The sequence below is a fragment of the Homarus americanus genome, unplaced genomic scaffold (genome assembly GCF_018991925.1).
Source record: "Homarus americanus isolate GMGI-L3 unplaced genomic scaffold, GMGI_Hamer_2.0 scaffold32583, whole genome shotgun sequence".
NCBI classification, from domain to species: Eukaryota; Metazoa; Arthropoda; class Malacostraca; order Decapoda; family Nephropidae; genus Homarus; species Homarus americanus.
The window spans coordinates 37,621,279-37,634,149 of record NW_024713129.1 but is presented as its reverse complement, the minus strand read 5'-3'; the positions used below and the strand labels follow the sequence as shown (position 1 = coordinate 37,634,149).

At 49.2% G+C, this 12,871-nt stretch overlaps 1 protein-coding gene across 1 annotated transcript; it reads left to right on the top strand.

Moving 5' to 3' along the window:
* Positions 1–586: 586 nt before the first annotated feature.
* Positions 587–2,705, top strand: LOC121870870 (keratin-associated protein 5-4-like). The gene is made up of 6 exons (XM_042372847.1): positions 587–664; positions 783–850; positions 1,114–1,294; positions 1,549–1,818; positions 2,155–2,211; positions 2,517–2,705. The coding sequence occupies exons 1-6, from the start codon at positions 587–589 to the stop codon at positions 2,703–2,705; spliced, it is 843 nt and encodes a 280-aa protein (XP_042228781.1).
* Positions 2,706–12,871: the final 10,166 nt, after the last annotated feature.

Genomic DNA, 12,871 nt, shown 5'->3' with positions numbered 1-12,871 from the left:
TTGTGGAGGAGGCATGTGCTGGTAAAAGGCTTCAGGTTTTAGAGGCATGTGTCAGAGAGGCATGTGGCTGTGTGCTGGCTAGGTTGCAGAGGCATGTGTTGCAGAGGCATGTGCTGGGCAGAGGCATGTGTTGCAGAGGCATGTACAGAGGCATGTGTTGTGTGCTGCTCAGGAAGGTTTAGACATGTACAGGAGGCATGGTTGTAAAGGCTCAGGTTGTAGAGGCATGTGTTGTAGAGGTGCTGTGTTGTAGAGGGGCTGTGCTTGTAGAGGCATGTACAGGCATGTGTTGCAAAGGTTTCAGGTTTTAGAGGGGTAAGCAAAGGTTGTAGAGGTTGTGTTGTAGAGGTCAAGCTGCACAGGCATGAGCTTGTAGAGGCATGTGTTGTAAAGAGCTCAGGTTTCAGAGGCATGTTGCAAAGGCATGTGGTTTAGGACATGTGCTGGTGTAGGCCAGAGAGGCATGTGCTGTAAAGGCATGCTGTAGAGGAAGTATGTGTTGTAGAGGCATGTGGTTGCAGAGGCATGTGTTGTAGAGGCATGTGTTGTAGAGGCATGTGTTGTAGAGGCATGTGTTGGTAGAGGCATGTGTTGCAGAGGGGCATGTGTCAGAGAGGCATGTGTTGTAGAGGGCATGTGTCAGGAAGCTGCATGTGTTGTAGAGGTATGTGTTGTAGAGGCATGTGTTTTAGAGGCATGTGTTGCAGAGGCATGTGTCGTAAAATGCATGTTTTAGGAGGCATGTGTCAGAGATAAGTGTGCTGTAGAGGCATGTGTTGCAGGAGGCACATGCAGAGGCATGTGTTGCAGAGGCATGTGTTGTAGACATGTGTTTTAGAATACACAGCAGGCATGTGTTTTAGGAAGCATGTGTTGCAGATAAGCATGTGTTTTAGGCCACATGTGGTAGAATGTGTTTTAGAGGTATGTGTTGCAGAGGCATGGCAGGGTAGAGGTATGTGTTGTGCAGGCATGTGTTGTAGAGCATGTGTGTGTTGTAGAGGCATGTCATAGGCTGCATGTGGTTTAGAAATATCAGAGGCATGTGTTTTAGAAGCACGTGCTTGCAGAGGCATGTGTCCAGAGGCTGTGTTGCAGAGGCATGTGTTGCAGGCATGTGGCTGTACAGGCATGTGCTTGCAGAGGTGGCTGTGTTGCAAAAGGCTCAGGTTTAGGAGGCATGTGTCAGGGGCAGGGGATGTGCTGTACAGGCATGTCAAGCAGTACAGGGGCATGTGTTGCAGAGGCATGTACAGTGTGCTGGGCATGTGCTGTGCTCAGGTTGCAGAAGCATGTGCTGTAAAAGGCATGTGCTGTAGAGGCATGTGTTGTGTGGCTCAGGCTGAGAGGCATGTGTTAAAGAGGCATGTGTTGTAGAGGCATGTTGCAGAAGCATGAGTTGTAGAGATAAGGTGGCTGGTAGAGGCATGTGTTGTAGAGATATGTGTGTTGCAGAGATATGTTGTAGAGAGGTAAGGGGTTGTAAAAATGGCATGTGTTGTAGAGGCATGTTGTAGAGGCATGTGGTTGTAGAGGCATGTGTTTTAGGAGGCATGTGTTGTACAGGCATGTGTTGCATGCATGTGTTGCAAAGGCTCAGGTTTTAGGAGGCATGTGTTGGTAAAGGCTCAGGGCTGGTACAGGCATGTGCTGTGTAGAGGCATGTGTTGTAAAGGCTCAGGTTTTAGAGGCATGTGTTGCGGCCAGGCATGTGCAGAGTGCTGTGTTGCAGGGCATGTGTCAGAGGCATGTGCTGCAGAGGCATGTGTTGTAGAGGCATGTACAGAGGCATGTGTTGTAGAGGCATGTGCTGTAGAGGCATGTGTGGGTTGTAGGAGGCATGTGGTTGAGTTGCATGCATGTAAAGGCATGTGTTGGTAAAGTTGCTCAGGTTTTAGAGGCATGGTGCAGTAACAGGCATGTGTTTTAGAGGCATGTGTTGTAGATGTTTCAGGTTTTAGGAGGAGAAGGTGTTTGCAGAAGATTTCTGTGTTTTAGAGGCATGTGTGTTGTGGGGGCCAGCATGTGTTTTAGAGGCATGTGTTGTAAAGGCATGTGGGTTGTAGAGGTGCATGTTGTAGAGGCATGTGTTGTAGAGGTGCTGTGCTTGTAGAGGCATGTGTTGTAGAGGCATGTGTTGGTAAAAGGCTTCAGGTTTTAGGAGGCATGTGCCAGAAAGAGGCTGTGTTGGTAGAGGCATGTGTTGTAAAGGTATGTGTTTTAGAGGTATGTGTTGTAGCTGGGTTTGTGTTGTGAGAAGCATGAGCTGTAGAGGTATGTGTTGTAGAGGCATGTGATTGCTGGTAGAGGCATGTGTTGTAGAGGCATGTGTGTCAGAGGCATGTGCTTTTAGGATAGCATGTGTTGTAGAGGCATGTGTTGTAGAGGCTCAGGCTGGTGGTGGATGTGGCGAGGCAGGCTTGTTGCAATGGCATGTCAGAGTATGTGTTGCAGAGGCATGTGTTGCAGAGGGGCATGTGCTGTAAAGGCTCAGGTTTTAGAGGCATGTGTTGTAGAGGGCTCAGGTTGCAGTAGGGTCATGTGCTGCAGAGGCACATGTGTTGCAGAGGCATGTGCTTGCAGAGTGCATGCGCTTGCAGAGGGCTGCTGCAGAGCGTTATGCGTTTTCAGAGGGCATGTGTTGCAGAGGGGCATGCGCTGCGGTGCTGCCTGCGGGTTTTGAGATAAGCATGCGTTGCAGATAGTTACGTGTCAGAGGGGCATGCGTACAGATGTACGTGCTGGTGAGGCATGTACGTGAGCGGGCATGCGTTGCAGAGGCGTGCGTTGCAGAGGCGGCTGGCTGGTGTGCTGGGTCAGTTTGAGGCATGTTGCGTCAGGTGATGCGGCTGCGTGCAGGAGGCATGTAGCCAGATGGCATGCGTTGCAGAGGCATGTGCAGAGGCCGTGTGCCAGATATCAGGGTTTAGGATAAGTACGTTGCAGAGGCATGTGTTGTAGAGGCATGTGTCAGTATGTACGTGCCAGAGGCATGTGCTGCAAAAGGCCCAGGTTCTTTGAGATGTACTGCGCTGGTAAATTGCGTGTGGTTGTAGGAGGCATGCGTCAGGTATGGGCACGTTGCAGAGGCATGTGCTGCAGAGTGGCATGTGCTGTAGAGGCATGTGTCAGGCGCATGTGTCGGTGCAGAGGCATGTGTCTGCAGAGGCATGTGTCAGGTGAGGCATGTGTTGCAGAGGCATGTGTTGCAGGAGCACGTACAGCAGAGTGCGTCGTGCTGCAGAGGCATGTGCTTGCAGAGGCGATGCGGTTGCAGAGGCATGCGTCTGAGATAAGTACGTGCTCAAGATGCATGCGTGTTGTAGATACGCGTGCTGCAGATATACGCGTGCTCGGTGGGTACGCGATGCGGTTTGAGGAGGCATGTGTCAGGAGATTACGTGCTGGCAGATATCCGTGCCGCAGAGGCATGTGGCTGCGGGGCAATGCGTCGAGGATGGCTGCCAGGTGATAGGTACGTGCCTTATACGTGCTTGCAGATGCGATGCGCTGCAGGTCGCACGGCCTGAGAGAGGCATGTGTCAGGTAGGCATGCGTTGCAGATGCGTCGCGCTGGTAAAATGCATGCGTTGCAGGAGGCATGCTGGTGGTATGCGGTAGACAGCTGCGCTGCAGAGGGGGCATGTGCTTGCAGAGGCATGCGTGCTGGTGAGGGGTACGTGCTGTAGAGAGGGGCATGTGCTGGTAGAGGCATGCGTTGCAGAGGGCATGTGCTGCAGAGGCATGTGCTGTAGATGGGCACGCGGTTTGAGAGTGCGGCTGCGGTTGTGGTGAGGGGCATGTGGGTTGTAGAGGCATGTACGAGCATGTGCTGGTAGAGGCGTGTTTTGCAGAGGCATGCGTTGCAGAGTGTGGCCAGGTTGCAGATGGGCCGTGTCAGAGAGGCATATGCTTGCAGAGGCACGTGCCAGAAAGAGGCATGTGCTGCAGAGTAGTGGTGCAGTAGCACGTGTCAGTAAGAGGCATGTGCCAGATACGCTGTAGAGGCATGCCGGTAGAGGCATGTCAGTAGAGGCATGTGTCAGAGAGAGGCATGTGCTTGCAGATGTATGTGCTGATAGATGGGCTCATGCTTGCAGAGGCATGTGCTGGTGGGGCTGGCAGGCAGAGATGGCATGTGTCATACAGGCTCAGGCCAGAAGCATGTGTCAAGAGGCATGTGTTGCAGAGGCATGTGTTGCAGAGGTATGCAGAGAGGCATGTGCTGCAGAGGCTGTGTTGGTAGAGGCATGTGCTGTAGAGGCATGTGCCGGGTGCTGGCTCAGGCTGGTGTGCTGCTAGAGGCTTGTGCTGTAAAGCTGGAAAGCATGTGTTGCAGAGGCATGTGCATGGAGAGGCATGTGTTGTAGAGGCATGTGTTGCAGAGGCATGTGTGTACAGAGGCATGTGTTGGTAAAGGCTAGGCTGGTGAAGCATGTACAGAGGCATGTGTCAGAGGCTCAGGATGTAGAAGCTACGTGTAGAGGCATGTGTTGCAGAGGCACGTGCTTGGGTAGAAGGCTCAGGCAGAAGCCAGAGATATACGTGCTGTGAGGCATGTGCTGTAGAGGGCATGTGCTGTGGGTATTGGTCAGGCCAGGCGAGCTGGCGTGCCAGAGATAGTAGTGGTGGCAGGCCACGTGCAGGCAGATAACATGTGTCAGGCGGTACTACGTACTGTGTGCTGGGCTCAGGCTGGTAGAAGCCACGTGTTGCAGATAGTACGTGCTGGTAGCTACGTGCTGCAGAGGCATGTGCTTGCAGAGCATGTGCTGCAGAGGCATGTGTTGCAGAAGCGGCAGGTTGTAGATACCAGTTGCAGTGAAGCGGCCGTGCTGTAGAGGTACGTACAGGGTATGTGCTGGAGAGGCATGTGTTGCAGAGGCATGTGTTGCAGAGGCTACGAGCTGGTGAGTAATGTGTTGCAGAGGTACGTGCTGGTAGAGGCATGTGCTTGCAGATGAACGTGCTTGCAGAGGCTACGTGCTGTAGAGGCATGTTGCGGTGGCTGGCATGTGTTGGTAGGCCAGGAGCTTGCAGAGGCATGGCGTTGGGTAAGATAATGCCGGTAGAGGCATGTCAGGTAGCCACGAGCCAGATGCATGCGCTGCAGATATGTGTCAGAAGCTACGAGGCTGGGAGAGGCATGTGCTTGCAGAGGCATGTGCTGCAGAGGCATGCGTGCTGGTGGCGGGTAAGTGCTGGCAGGCATACGTTGCAGAGGGGCATGTGCCAGAGGCATGCATTGCTGGAGGCATGTGTTGCAGAGGCAGCTGCAGAGGCATGTGCTTGCAGAGCGCATGTCAGGAGGCATGTGCTTGTAGAGGCATGGTTGCAGGCATGCGTCTTAGGAGGCATGTGCTGGCAGAGGCATGTGTTGCAGAGGCATGTGTTGCAGAGGACGTGTTGTAGAGGCATGTGTCAGGTGGAGAGGCATGTGCTGTGAGAGGCATGCTGTAGAGGCATGTGTCAGGAGTGCGGCGTGTTGCAGAAGCTACGTGTCAGGTGAGGCATGCGGCCAGAAGAGGCATGTGTCTGTAGAGGCATGTGCTTGCAGAGGGCATGTGGCCAGAGGCATGCCTGTAGAGGCATGTGTTGCAGATAGTACGGTTGTAGAGGCATGTGCTTGCAGAGGCATGCGTTTGCAGATAGTACGTGCAGGTGATAAGTAGGTGTTGCAGAGGCATGCACAGAGGCATGTGCTGTAGAGGCATGTGTTGTAGAGGCATGTGCTGCAGAGGCATGGGGTTGGTGGTAGAGTGTGTTGCAGAGGCATGTGCTGGTAGAAGCTACGTGCTGTAGAGGCATGTGCCAGAGGCATGTGTTGCAGAGGCATGTGCTGCAGAGGCATGCGGCATGTGCTGTAGAGGCATGTGTTGTAGAGGCATGTGTTGCAGAGGCATGTGCTTGCAGAGGCATGTACAGAGGCATGTGTCAGGAGAGGCATGTGTTGCAGAGGCATGTGAGTGTGGTTGCAGAGGCATGTGCTGTAGAGGCATGTGTTGTAGAGGCAGTGCTGTAGAGGCATGTGTTGCAGAGGCATGTGCTGTAGAGGCATGTGCCAGGAGGTGTGCGCTGCAGAGGCATGTGCTGGTGGAGGCATGTGCTCAGAGAGCATGTTGCAGAGGCATGCGTTTGCAGAGGCATGTGCTGTAGAGGCATGCGCTGGTGATGTACGTGCTTGCAGAGGGCATGTGTCAGATAATGTACAGAGATATACGTGCTTGCAGAGGCATGCGGTTGCAGAGGCATGTGCTGGTGGTAGGGCTACGTTGCAGAGGCATGTGCTGCAGATGCGGCTGCGTTGGTGAGAGGGTACGTGCTGGTAGAGTGCATGTGTCAGCAGAGGGGTACGTACAGAGGCATGTGGCCAGAGTGGTGAGGCGCTGCAGAGCGCATGGTTGCAGATAGTAATGTACTGCGGCGGCATGCGGTGAAAGATGTACGCGGCCAGCAGATGTATTGCGTTGCAGATGGCTAGGCCAGAGGTACGTGCTGCAGAGGCATGCCGAGTGCATGCGCTTGCAGGAGGGGCACGTGTCAGAGATAAGTACGTGCTGGTAGAGATGCGGCTGCGCAGCAGAGCGCGCGTCAGGTGAGCGTACGTACAGAGATAGCATAAACAGGCGGCATGCGGCTTGCAGATGCACACGCTGCAGATGCACGTGCCTGCAGGATAAGTACGTGCCTGGCAGATAGGCCGCGCCGGTAAGATAATGCGCTTGCAGAGTACGTGCTGCAGATACGCACAGAGGCATGCGGTTGGTAGATAATGCGTTGCAGATAAGCATGTGGCAGAGGCAATGCGTGTTGCAGAGGCATGTGCTGGTAGAAGCACGATTGCAGAGGCATGTGTCAGAGGCATGTGTTGCAGAGGCATGCGTTGCAGAGGCATGTGGTTGTAGAGGCATGCGTTGCAGATAGTGCGCAAGCAGATGTACGTGCTGGCAGAGGCATGTGTTGCAGAAGCATGTGTCAGGAGTAGCAGGTTGCAGAGGCGGCTGCAGAGGTAGCTACGTGCTGTAGATAGTACGTGTCAGGAAGCAGTACGTGTTGCAGATAGGGTTGCAGAGGCATGCGTTGCAGAGGCATGCGTTGCAGAGGCATGTGTCATAGAGTGCGCCGTGTTGCAGGAGGTGCGTGTCAGGATACGCGTTGCAGATGCAGGCAACAGCAGAGGCGGGCATGCAGCAGAGGTGCAGTACAGAGGCACAAAATAGAGGCATGTGTCAGGTAGGCTACGTGCTGTGGTGAGGCATGTGCTGTAGAGGCATGTGCTGGTAGCATGTGCTGGGAGTGGGCATGTGTCAGAGGCATGTACAGAGGCATGTGCCAGAGAAGCATGTGGGAGAGGCATGGTGCTGGTAGAGGTACAGGTTGCAGGGCATGTGTCATGCAGAGGCATGTCAGGTGCTGTCTAGTTGTGAGAAGCATGTGCTGCAGAGGCTGTACTTGAGGAGGCACAGGTTGTAGAGGCATGTGCTGGGTAGAAGCACATGCTGTAGAGACATGTGTTGTAAAGGCTTGTGCTGCAGAAGCATGTGCTGTAGAGGCATGTGTTGTAAAGGTATGTGTTGGTGGGTGAAGCATGTGTTGTAGAGGCATGTGTTGTAGAGGTGTTTTAGGAGGCATTGTAAAAGGCTCAGGCTGGAGAGGCATGTGTTGCAGAGATATGCATGGTAGAAGCTTACGCCAGTAGAGGCATGCGTCAGGCTGGCTCAGGCTTGCAGGCTTACGTGCTGGCAGAGGCATGTCTTAGAGGCATGTGTCAGTAGTGCATGTGCTTGCAGGAAGCATGTGTCAGAGGCATGTGCTGTAGATGGCTCAGGGGCTGGTAGCTGGCGTGTTGTAGAGGCATGTGCCAGGTGTTGGCTCAGGCAGAAGCGCATGTGCTGGTAGAGGCATGTGTTGTAGAGGCATGTGGTATAGAGGCTCAGTCTGTTGAGGCATGTGCTGTAGAGGCATGTGCTGCAGAGGCATGTGTCAGAGGCATGTGCTGTAGAGGCATGTGCTTGCAGAGGCAGTGGCTGGGTAGAGGCATGTGCTTGCAGAGGCATGTGCTGGTAGAGGCATGTGTTGCAGAGGCATGTGCCAGAGATATGCTGTAGAGGCATGTGCTGTAGCTTACGTGGCTGTAGAGGCATGTGCTGGTAAAGGCTCAGGGCCAGAGAAGCATGTGTTGCAGAGGCATGTGTTGGTGTAGGCATGTGCTGCAGAAGCTTGCGTGCTGTAGAGGCATGCTCTAGGAGGCATGCGTCAGGTGCTGGGTCTTTGTGCCGTAGCCGTGCTGGGCAGAGGCATGTGCTGTAGAGGCATGTACAGAGGCATGTGCTGGTAGAGGCATGTGTGCTGGGAGAGGTATGTGCTCAGAGGGGCATGTGCTGTGCTGGCTCAGGCTGTAGAGTGCCGTGGCTGTAGAGGCATGTGCTGGTAAAGCCTTGTGTTGCAGAAGCATGTGTCAGAGGCATGTGTCAGGGCATGTGCTGCAAAGGCTCAGGCCAGAAGCATGTGCTGTAGAGGTGTTGTAGAGGCATGTATGTAGAGGCATGGTTGTCAGGATGTAGAAGCATGTGTTGCAGAGGCATGTGTTTACAGAGGCATGGGTTGTAAAGGCTCAGTGTAGAAGCATGTTGCAGAGGCATGTGCTGTAGAGGCATGTGTTCTAGGAGGCACAAAAATAAAGCCCAGCCAGAAGCTAAGGCATTGCAGAGGCATGTGTGTTGCAGAGGCATGTACCAGAGGCATGTGCTGCAGAGGCATGTGCTGCAGAGGCATGTGCTGCAGATAAGCATGCCAGCTACGTGCTGCAGAGGCATGTGTCAGGTAAAGGCCTGGTGCTGGTAGAAGCTATGTGCTGGAGAGGCATGCTCAGAGTGCATGGTACATAGAGGCTCAGGGAGAGGCATGTGTGCTGTAGAGGCATGTGCTAAAGGCTTCAGGCTGTAGAAGCATGTGCTGTAGAGGCATGTGTGCTGTCCAGGCAGAGGCATGGTAGAGGCATGTGTTGGTAGAGGTTTCAGTTGCAGAGGTGTGTTGTAGAGGCATGTGTTGCAGAGGCATGTGTTGGTAAGGAGATATGTGCAGAGGCATGTGCTGTAGGAGGTGCATGTGTCGTAGGAGGAAGGTGTTGTAGAGGCATGTGTTGTAGAGGCATGTGTTGTAGAGGCATGATTTTAGGAGGCATGTGCTGCAGATGCAGGTTGCAGAGGCATGTGCTGGTAAAAGGTCTGTGCTGGTGAACATGTATGTAGAGGCATGTGTCTTAGGAGGCATGTGCTGTAGAGGCATGTGCTGTAGAGGCATGTGTTGCAGAGATATGCTGTAGAGGCATGTGTGTAGAGGCATGTGTTGTAGAGGTTTGTGCTGTAGAGGCATGTGCAGAGGCATGTGTGCTGGGTACATGTGCTGTAGAGGCATGTGTCTGTAGAGGCATGTGTTGTAGAGGCAAGGTAAAAGGTTTGTGTTGTAGAAGTATGTGTTGCAGAGGTATGTGTTGTAGAGGCAGCAGGTTGTGTTGTAGAGGCATGTGTTGTAGAGGTATGTGTAGCAGAGAGGCATGTGTTGTAGAGGCATGTGTTGTAGAGGTATGTGTTGTAGAGGTATGTGTTGTAGAGTATGTGTTGTAGAGGTATGTGTTGTAGAGGTATGTATTGTAGAGGCATGTTGTAGAGATATGTATTTGTAGAAGTATGTGTAGAGTGTGTGTTGTAAAAGGTTTGTGTTGTAGAAGTATGTGTTGTAGAGGTTATGTGTTGTAGAGGTATGTGTTGTAGAGGTATGTGTTGAGAGGTATGTGTTGTAGAGGTATGTGTTGTAAAGGTTTGTGTGTAGAAGTCATGTGTTGTAGAGGTATGTGTTGAGGTATGTGTTGTAAGGTTTGTGTTGTAGAAGCATGTGTTGTGAGGTATGTGTTGTAGAGGATCATGTTTTAGAGATGTGTTTGTGGAGGTATGTGTTGTAAAGTATGTGTTGCAGAGGTATGTGTTGTAGAGGTATGTGTTGAGGATATGTGTTGTAGAGGTATGTGTTGTAGAGGTATGTGTTGTAGAGGTATGTGTTGTAAGGTTTGTGTTGTAGAAGTATGTGTTGTAGAGGTATGTGTTGTAGGTTTGTGTTGTAAATATGTGTTGTAGAGGTTTGTGTTGTTGAGGTATGTGTTGTAGAGGTATGTGTTGTAAAGGTTTGTGTTGTAGAAGTATGTGTTGTAGAGGTATGTGTTGTAAAGGTTTGTGTTGTTGAGGTACGTGTTGTAGAGGTATGTGTTGTAAAGGTTTGTGTTGTAGAAGTATGTGTTGTAGAGGTATGTGTTGTAGAGATATGTGTTGTAGAGATATGTGTTGTAGAGGTATGTGTTGTAGAAGTATGTGTTGTAGAGGTATGTGTTTTAGAGGTATGTGTTGTAGAGGTATGTGTTGTAGAGGTATGTGTTGTAGAGGTATGTATTTTAGAGGTATGTGTTGTAAAGGTTTGTGTTGTAGGAAATGTAATGTTTGTAAGGTTTGTGTTAAGAAGTATATGTTGTAGAGGTATGTTTTAAATTATGTGTTGTAGGGTATAATTTATGCAAGGTATATGTTGTAGAATAACATGTGTTGTAGAAAGTATGTGTTGTAGAGGTATGTGTTATAAAGGTTTGTGTTGTAAAGTATGTTGTAGAGGTATGTGTTTAGAATTATGTGTTGTAAAGGTTTGTGTGTATTTAATAGAAGTATGTGTTGTAAGAGGTATGTGTATAAGGTTTGTGTGTAGAAGTATGTGTTGTAGGTATGTGTTGTAAGGTTTATTATTGTAGAAGTATGTATTTATGAAATTATGTGTTTAGGTATGTGTTATAGAGGTTTGTGTTGTTGAATTATCTGTTGTGAGGTATGTGTTGTAGAAATTATGTGTTGTAGAGGTATGTGTTGTTGAGGTATGTGTTGTAGGAGTATGTGTTTGTAGAGGTGTATGTGTTGTAGGGTATGTGTGTAGGTATGTGTGTGGGGGCTATGTGTTGTAGAGATATGTGTTGTAGAGGTATGTGTAGAAGTGTCTGTGTTGTAGGGGTAGGTGTTGTAAGGTTTGTGTTGTAGAAGTATGTGTTGTAGAGGTATGTGTTGTAGAAGTATGAGTTGTAGAGGTATGTGTTGTAGAGGTATGTGTTGTAGAAGTATGTGTTGTAGAGGTATGTGTTGTAAAGGTATGTGTTGTAGAGGTATGTGTTGTAGAAGTATGAGTTGTAGAGGTATGTGTTGTAGAGGTATGTGTTGTACAAGTATGTGTTGTAGAGGTATGTGTTGTAAAGGTTTGTGTTGTAGAAGTATGTGTTGTAGAGGTATGTGTTTTAGAGGTATGTGTTGTAAAGGTTTGTGTTGTAGAAGTATGTGTTGTAGAGATATGTGTTGTAAAGGTTTGTGTTGTAGAAGTATGTGTTGTAGAGGTATGTGTTGTAGAGGTATGCCCACACTGATCAATCCAGTTTACACCCAACCCCTGTCCCTCATATATCCATCTAACCTATATATGAAGCTATCCAGCGTATTCAAGTCAATAATATTTGGTAACTTGTTTGACTCATCCACTACTTTGTTTCCAAACCAATGTTTACATATCTCGTTCCTAAATCTAAATTTGTCTAATTTAAAACCATTGCTACGAGTTCGCTCCTGGTTGGATAGTTCGAGTACCTTTGTTATATCACCTTTGTTTAGCCCTGACTTCCATTTATACTGTACACCTCGGTCACATCGCCTCTCACTGTACGACTCTGGAGGGAGTGCAAATTAAGATACCTTAACCTGCCTCTGTATTCAAGGTTCATAATGCCCGGGATTAGTCTTGTCATTCTCCTTTGAATTTTTTCCAGGGATTCTATATCCATTCTGTAGTATGGTGACCAGAACTGAGCTGCGTAATCCAAGTGAGGTGTCACAAGCCAAGATATAGATTTCGGATAACCTCTCTAGTCTTGTTAATAATACTCCATTGTATGAACACAAGTATTTTGTTAATCATGTTTCGAGCAAATACACATTGTTGACTTGGTTTAAGATTCTAACTTATCATTACCCCTAAATCTTTTTCACAGTCTGATTTCTCTATAACAACGTTGTTCATCTGATATCTGGTTTCGCTGTTTACACCCCTGAGAGTTAGTACCTTACATTTGTCCACATTAAATTTCATCTGCCAGTTTTCAGAACATTCAAAAAAATTTTTTAGGTCTACGCCTATATCTGTGTCGTTTATGTATATAATAAATAATAATGGTCCAAGTACTGACCCTTGGGGTACTCCACTAGTGACGCTGTTTCTTGTCCTGTGAACACTCCTTATTCCATTTTAGATTATCTCTTGCAGTGCCATGATCCTCCACTTTTAGTATTAGTCTTTCGTGGGGGACTCTGTCCTAGGCTTTGCTAAAGTCAGATGTACTACATCATAATTGTGCTCGCCATTCACTGATTCGAAAACAGCTGAAAAGAATATTAATAGATTAGTCGGACACGAACGCTCACTTGTTAAGCCACGTTGGGAATCATTGATCAACTTGTACTTCCCCAGGTGATTTCGAACAGAGTTTGAAATCATTGCTTCCAGCAATTTGCCTACAATTGATGTTAAACTGATTGGACGGTAGTTAGAGGATAGTGATCTATCTCACTTCTTGAAAATCGGTATCACATTCGCTATCCTCCAGGATTCTGGTACTACACCAATTTTTAATGACATGTTAAACAAATTTGCTAATGGCATACTAAGCTCATCCTTACATTCCTTTAAAACTCTGGCAAATATCTCCTCGGGACATAGTGACTTTGACTTATTAGGTTTTAACTTGTCTATTTGCTTACTGACAACGTTACAACTCACTATATTAGTTGGTGCCTCG

Bases quoted from the DNA above. Each gene is read 5' to 3' on its own strand.
- LOC121870870 (XM_042372847.1), top strand. From the start codon at position 587: ATGTGTTGCAGAGGGGCATGTGTCAGAGAGGCATGTGTTGTAGAGGGC. The intron at 665-782 runs GTATGTGTTGTA...CATGTGTTGCAG, and splicing joins AAGCTGCATGTGTTGTAGAG to GAGGCACATGCAGAGGCATG. The intron at 851-1,113 runs GCATGTGTTTTA...CATGTGTTGCAG, and splicing joins TGTTTTAGAATACACAGCAG to GCATGTGGCTGTACAGGCAT.